The sequence below is a fragment of the Anser anser genome (assembly GCF_964211835.1).
Source record: "Anser anser genome assembly, chromosome: 3".
Taxonomy (NCBI): Eukaryota; Metazoa; Chordata; class Aves; order Anseriformes; family Anatidae; genus Anser; species Anser anser.
Window position 1 is genome coordinate 94,564,746 of NC_139722.1, and position 7,711 is coordinate 94,572,456.

General features: G+C 37.7%; 1 protein-coding gene across 3 annotated transcripts in view; it reads right to left on the reverse strand.

Moving 5' to 3' along the window:
- CAMKMT (calmodulin-lysine N-methyltransferase) overlaps nucleotides 1-7,711 on the reverse strand; it is a 220,595-nt gene that overhangs the window by 210,599 nt on the left and 2,285 nt on the right. For all 3 annotated transcript variants that reach the window (XR_014581536.1, XM_083828822.1, XM_083828823.1), the window contains exon 2: nucleotides 2,357-2,523. Coding sequence is in view for 2 of the 3 variants with exons in the window: in XM_083828822.1 (XP_083684948.1) it covers nucleotides 2,357-2,523 (167 nt within the window). In the remaining variant the exon portion in view is untranslated. The remainder of the gene's footprint in view (nucleotides 1-2,356; nucleotides 2,524-7,711) is intronic.

Here is a 7,711-nt window from a genome sequence, read left to right on the forward strand (position 1 = left end):
AAAAATGAATGAAAAACTGTCAGACATGCAGAGGATCCTTAGGTTTCCAAGATAAATTTAGTTCTCAAAAATCCAAGAATGCTGACTCCAACATTTATCTTCTAAACACACCAGTTACTGCAAGAACTGTTAATCTGCTATGTATGTTGAACCGTTTTGTTTACCTTCTTAAATTACATGCTTTTGCAGAAGCATTGAAGAAACTTTATATGATACAGACTAATGGTAAACTGGATTTTGTTGCAGCTATTTATGCTTTAGCAAAATACAAAGCGAGCATTTCTACCTTCACCACCCTTCAATATTTTGAAATAGTAAGTATATGCTATCCATTATCACTGGTTCAATATATAGAGAAAATATTTTAATACACAAGTGTAAGAGTACATAATTTCTGAACAGTATTCCTAAACGATCACTATGATTACCATTTTTAGAGACTGAGCATCCTCTAGAAATGAATAAAATATAAGTAAAAAATAAAAATGTGGGTCTCCAACAGGAAACAATTTTCCTATTACCCTCAGTATACATTTTTTAAAACCAAATGTGACCTTGCTCCAGCACAGAAACTGTGCATTCCTATTGGCAAAGATCAGACGAATATAAAAAGTAAAAAGAAAATCCCTGTACTTAGTAATACAGTGTACATTGATCACCAAAAATAAAGCCATATATAAACAAACATGCCTGTTTGCAATCTACAACTTGAGCTGTGTCCTATCATCAATGAAGGTACTCTTAGTCAAAATAAAATAAAATAAAATAAATAAAAAAATAATAGAAAGACGACATGGGAAGTAATGGAAACAGAATTGCGCAGATATCACATATGACAGCAAGATCAGCCTGACATTCTCTCCACTTTTGTAGTGCCAGCACAGCAGAACCTTAGCTTGCCTCCTATCTTAAAATTCCTGTAAACAATAAATCAAGAAATGACACAATGTTGCACATCATGGCAGTGAACTACGGAGACTGAATGAAGAAGTTAAAGACCACAGCCTAAAGGACTGCAGACTTGCTCAGCCTAAATTCTACCGAACATTTCCTACTACCAGAGTGTCTCTAAAGACCTAAAACCAGGGAACACAGAGACTGCACGAGGAGGTTAGGTAGACTGTGAGCGTCTGGCTGAATCCATAGCATTACCCACCAGTTCACTGCAAAAGTCCATATGCAGAAGAAAGACCATACCTACTTCTCTTACAACTAGGCAGTGCTTTCAAATGGAAAGTTTTTCTTTTGAAGACTTTTCACATCATTAAGTGTAAGCATGGAAAAATGGAATATTAAATCTTTGTAAAGCTTTAAACAATTTCAGATGTGACTTTACGCCCAGCTGCAAATTTAAGACAACCTGCATGCAGAGTTGGTTTTTTTGTGCCTGTTTTTTGTTTATAAACTTGCAAAAGTGTCAGAGTTAATGGTGGTCACTTGTTTGTGTCAAATCTTAGTTTCTAAGATTGATTTTAATTTAAAGGTCCCAATTAAATTAAATTTTCCATGAGTCAGGCTCTCCAGAATATCCTTTACTGTGCAGAGAATGCAAAATCCTACACAGTCAGCAGGGCTAATCAGAAGCTGCAGACGAAGTATCGATTCAGGGATGCTTCAGCTACTGTTGAGGCAAAAGCAAGTTATAGATATGTACAAAACTGAACACAGAAAAGGAGACAAAAGCAAAAGAGAAGGAAAACATAATAATGAATGGACAGCTATAAAATCCTAAGGCTACTGAGAACTCACACTTCCTTCAGTTTTTTGTTGTTGTTGTTCTGTGTTTTTTTTTAATACAAACCTCTTCATTTTTCTATCTGCTCTGACATAAAACATATTTTTTCATTACATATAAACGTTTTCTTTAGAAAGAGGAATTCTTATATTCTCTTGTTTTACCAATTGGCTTCCAAATTATCGCTGGAGCTTTACCAAAACTAGATCGCTACCAAAAATCTTTCAGAACTTCACGAATAACATCATGTCACTAGACTTTTTAAATTAAAATTGCAGGTTAATTTGTTCATTTTTTATCTCCTATCTGTATTTATCTGTATCAGACAAATGTCAAAACAGAAAGCTATTGGAAATATTAAATATGTGCCCGTATCTGCATTCTGTTATAGCTACAATCACCAGAATCAAGCTCTGGCAATTCAGTGAAATTTACTGGGGAAAAAAGCAAACAAACAACAACAAACAGGCAACCTGCTTACTGCAACAAACAACTAAAAATAACATCTAACAGTTTATTTGGAAACTATGCTCTAGTTATATAAAACCCTGGAAAAATTACAAATGAGTTTTATATTCAAGTCCTGTATATGATCTTAAGAAGTACTTAAATGATGGTTACCTTAAGGACACGCTATACTCAGGATAAAAGACGCTTTTATACTGAACCCAGGTCCCAGTTTCCTCTTCAGTATTCTGGTCGTCTACTGAAAAGAGATTGAACGATGCGAACCTTCTCACAGACACTTGTTGGAGATGCACATCTTTCAAGTGCTTTTTCTTCAGAACCTTTGAAATGAAGAACAAATTAAACATTAAGAACAAAACTTTCAAGTAAAGAACAAACACAGGTTTATTTAACTGAACAGGCAAGTCTGGCATCAACCATAATTGCCACGCTGTTAGCTAATAGCTATGAGTAACTCGTCCAAGTATGTCAAGCCGGAGAAAAATAACAGTGGTATTCATGATAGGGGTCAAGAGAATGGTCTATGAATGTATTATGTCTCGAACTGTAAAGCAAATGTACTGTGTTCACAAATAAACAAAGTTGTTTTTTTTTAACTCCCACTCCAGCAAACCCATGCCGGAATTGGAAAGGCACACTGAGCCCTTTCCTATCCTCACATCATCACCACAATGAAACTATCACAGACTGAGCTGTGCTCTCAGTCTCTGCAGATCCAAAAAAAAAAAAAAAAAAAAAAAAAGCAACAACATCTTCCACAGAATTTAAATGACAGCCTCAAAACATGATCCGCAGGTGCCCTAGTGCTGCTTTTGCCAGGTAAACTACTTCCTAGCTTAGCAGCCTGCTGCCGCACCCTTCCAGAATTGCTGACACACTTGCCAGAGTTGAGCAGCTTGCTGCCTGCCGCAGGTTCCAGACTTTCAGATGCCACAACTGCACGTTTGTTCCCTTACCAGAGCCCTGTAAGGGTACTGATACCTTAACCAACCTTTGTACAAGCCCCGTACACACTGACAGCACCAAGTTCAGCACTAAGATACCAAAGAACTCAAGGCAGCAGCAAAGAGAGAACGTGGCCATTTACATCTTTTGCAAGAGCTATATGATTGAAACACTTGCTCAAAAAAGTGACGATGTGGGCTGGTGTCTGACACATCCTGCTGTGCTCACCCTTGTCTTCCAGGAGCGAGGTAACAGCTCCTCCGTATGGGAAACCCCTGCACCCAGGCTGTTCAGGCTGTGCCACCGCACAGAAGACAACTAGACTTTTTTGTGCCACAGAAAAAGGCTAATTCTTTCGGTTGGTGATGTGGAAGGAGAAGAGAGATGTCCTGGGTGCAAGTTCTTCCTCCTAGCATTGGACAAAGTGCATAAATAATTGCCACTGTGTTTGTAAAATCAAGGTGCAGAAGCAGTGGACAATGATGAAGAATGGAGCAGAAAAAAAAAATCATTGCTAGAGATGGGGAGAGCTACATGGGACAGCTCTATTACATAGGAACATGCCACACTTTACAGGTTTTAGCCAACGAGAGCTAAACCTGAGGTCAAAGAAGTAGCTCTCCAGATTTATGAATCTTGAAGTGGAAGCTTTGCATACTGAATGCCTACAAGAAAATAACAGGTCAGTGATTTTCTTTTTTTGCTGCGCCCAACCTTTGTCAACCGTGCTTTAAGTGGCAAGGCACTCATATCCAACAGCCTTACAATTTGGTGCCATGACCTATTATTTTGCAGAATACTTGGAAGTACTACATATGGGAGCAGAACAATTGTATTTGCTATGCTGTTAGTTTCTAATGGTAGGTCTGATGCACCCGGCTTATTGCTTTGGGATCTATTTTCATCAGCAGGTCCCAGCATATGAAAGGCACAGGCATTTTTATCAAAATATTAAAAATGACTGTGTGCTGTCCACACTATTTCTTCTACTTGTATAGCACATGGGAAAAATATGCACACGAAGAAAATCACGAAGACATCAAAACAGGCGAACCAAATTAAAAGACTACCAGAATTAAGGCCTTCATGTAATAGTGGCATGCCCAGAAACAAAACAGACCATCCTGACAACTAAAGAAAACCACCAAGACCTAATTTTTAGAAGAGAATGCTGTTTTGGGGCTTTCTTAAAGAAGAGAGAAGTCATTACGAACATGCAAAAAAATCTGACAGTGACAACATTTTTCTGTTTTCTTTTTTGTTGTTGCTGTTCTGCAGAGGTATCTTCAAGCCACTCTGTAAAATGTATTCTCTGGGATTAGAGAAAATCTCATGAGCTTTCAAGTCCTCAAAAGAACATGTTTCTCTCAGCCTCAAATTAAAATTAAGTGGTCCAAGATTTGAAAATTATAACAGGAGGTCAAATCTTTTAAAAACCTAAATATAACTGAGAAAACAGAGCACAAAGGAAGAATGTGTTGCATTATTTATATGTAACTCTGCATTTTTACATTAGGATCAAAGTATTTTTTTTTAGCTCCTAAAAGCATCACAATTTTGTTACAAGCTACAAAGACAGGCTGCTGCTACAGCATAATCCACTAACAACAGCAACAAGAAAAAAAGGTGGCAAACCTACCTAATGTTAAAACAATATTTTGAAAAGGGTGAAAGATAGTCCTGTCTAATTTCATGATGCCCTTCCAGTGAACTGGAATCTCTCCAATTTCCTGCACGCTGCCACTCTAAATGAGTCTCTCCCAGGGACCTATCAAACCAGCACCTGATACCAAAGCAAGGTAAAGGCTTCTCAGCAGAACAGACACATCTCTAGGCTTTTGTGATGGCAAAGTAGAACTATGGTAGGGAAGGCATTGCCAGACACCACTGTTCTTTGGCTGGGACCTGGGACCTCTTCATCCCCTCCCTCATTAACTTTGAGCTGAGTTTCTCCACATTTGTTTCCTAAAATTCCAGGAGCCTTGTTTCCCTTTCTTTGATATCTTCTTTCTTTATAGAGAGGCTCTGCCCTCTGCACAAGATCTTTACAGGTGTACACAAGTATTGAACTTGTACACGGGTCATACATACAGAAATTAACTACATAAATAAGAAAATTTGACTTTCTATAACGAAAGATGCTCACCTATCAATTACCTTCCCTAAAAACAAGGACAACAAACCAAATAGTGCAAGCTCACTTCTACCCTGTGTTTTTCCCTCTCCCAAATTTGCACATTTTTCCCTCTCTAACATCATCTAGCAATAGGGAATTTTAAGGCAAGCAAGGATTGTTCTCTATTTACCAGAAAAACTGCAGTAAACCAGGATTAGAGGACCACATATACACAACTTGAAAAATAAAAAAAATACAAAACATGGCCATCCATTCCTCCTACTTAATTAGAAAACAAATGACATGCAAAAAAATATGCAAAGGATGCCATCCAGAAGCTTAACAGCTTATAATTAACCAAAACAATCTGAGACCCAAAGCTCAGTAGTATTCTACTACTGTAACTGCCAAGTCATTTCGCCTATCTGCCAACTTTTTACCTGTAGTAGAATGAAGCCAGAAACACAGTCAACTCTTAGTTAAATACAGGTGTGTTTTTTTTCCAGGTTACAGATTAAGCTCTCTTGCAAATCTTCAAACTAAAGCATGGATTGACTCATGCTTAGGCACTGCAAGCTTCAGACTCAAATGGAATCAAACCCAATAACCCTCCAGGGTTGCTCAAGCAGCCCACTGCTGCCTGTCGTGCTGTACGAGCTGATGGCCCACTGCATGGTTCAATGGGCACGCTGTACTTCCAAAAGAAAAACAAAAAGCAACAGCTAACTGGTAACAAGATCCTCCAACACCTTTGGGCTCCCTAAATTCATGAGATACTGGAGAAAACAACGCAGTTGGCTGGACACAGAGACAGGGGTTGTGACCAAAGGTGAACCCAAACGCTAGAGCTCAAGAGATCCTGAATGAATCCAGGATATAAAACTGGAACGAAACAGAACAGTGAAAGAGCCGTATATGTAAAGGCAGAACAGTATTATTTCATTCAGTCCTGAGCAGCAGTTATTAGTCATTATCTCGGGGAATGTGGAAAGTACATTTTTAAAATTCCAAACATAAATGAGCCAATGATATGAGTAGAAAAGAACTATTTTGGTAGGATATTCCTAGAATTTCTGTAAGTGATCACCATTCAAATGCTTCTAAAAGAATTAAAAAAAAAAAAAAAAAAAAGAGACTAAAAAAAGACTGTTTGCTCAGCTGGAACTCCCACCCTCACCCAAGAATACTAGATGTTTTCCAGTATTGGTTGTTGAGAATATTTCCAAATAGATGTTGGTAAACTAGTAAATGCATCACTGACTCTCAGACATAAAGCTCCTCTAAAGAGGCATTTCCATTTAAAGTTTCAATTATATTTAACGTGTATAAATAGGGCATGAAAAAAACGCCCTTCATTCTTCATTAAAGCACAAGACATTAAAAAAAAAAAAAAAAAGCTAAACTGTACCAAACTGTACCACTTCAGAAAGTTGCGAGACTACCATAGATCTCAATTACTCTGCCCCTGGTAATTAACCACAATATTTAGATCATATTTAGGACACCCTATAAAGGCTAAAGATATTTGATCTGTTTTAAAAATAAAAAATAAAAACACAGGCAATCAGCTGAAATTCACTGTATTTCTTGTACCTCCTTGCGTATGGCCTAGCAGCACTAAAAGCCAAATTCAATTACAGCTGGTGTGGTATAAACTCCACTCAGCTCTACGGCACTGACTGGACCAGGGTGTTTTCCATATGCCATAAAGTTTCAATGTAATTAGCTACAGTGTAAGCTGTATCTATACCATCCCTAAATCGTTAGGATTGTGCACTGTTTGGTTCTACAAGTAGTTTGTTTACCAAACCGTTTAATTCAACTGCAAACAATTTACAAACTCAAGACTAACAAAAACATGGAAGATCAGGAGCGCAGGCACCATTCACAGAGACAGGAGTGTAAGAGAAGAAAAATTGTTTCTCAAGTTCAGTGCAGCCCAAAAAAGGCCGCTATCCTCACTTCAGCTAATATTTTTCAATTTTGGAAACTAAAGTGCATTAGCAGGTGAGCAAGGCTCCTATGAGAAGAAAGGAGGGCTGTGAGAAGAAGAGCAAGAGGAAAGTAACAGGCAAGATAAATACTTTAAACTTGGAGATTTCAGGGAAGTTTTCAGTAAACTTTCTATAGGAAGCAAGTGTACGTCTAGGGAGCAACTTAGCACATGCCTATTTCTCCAAATTCCCTGCTAAAGACTACAGACTGATTAATGCTATCAATTGCATAGACTGGCAGAGTTCAAAAGCAGCCTTAGAAACTTTACTCATCATTTATAATGCAGACCACACGTGTACCTTACCTCAGCATTCTGTTTAACTAAAAATATCTTCCTTGAGTCCGACAAGTGAAGTTTAAAAATATTGCTAAACTTCAAACTCAGTATATATAAAACATTTTATTGATTTAAAAAAAAAAAAAAAAGCAGGTAATTATGCAAACCCCTAGTT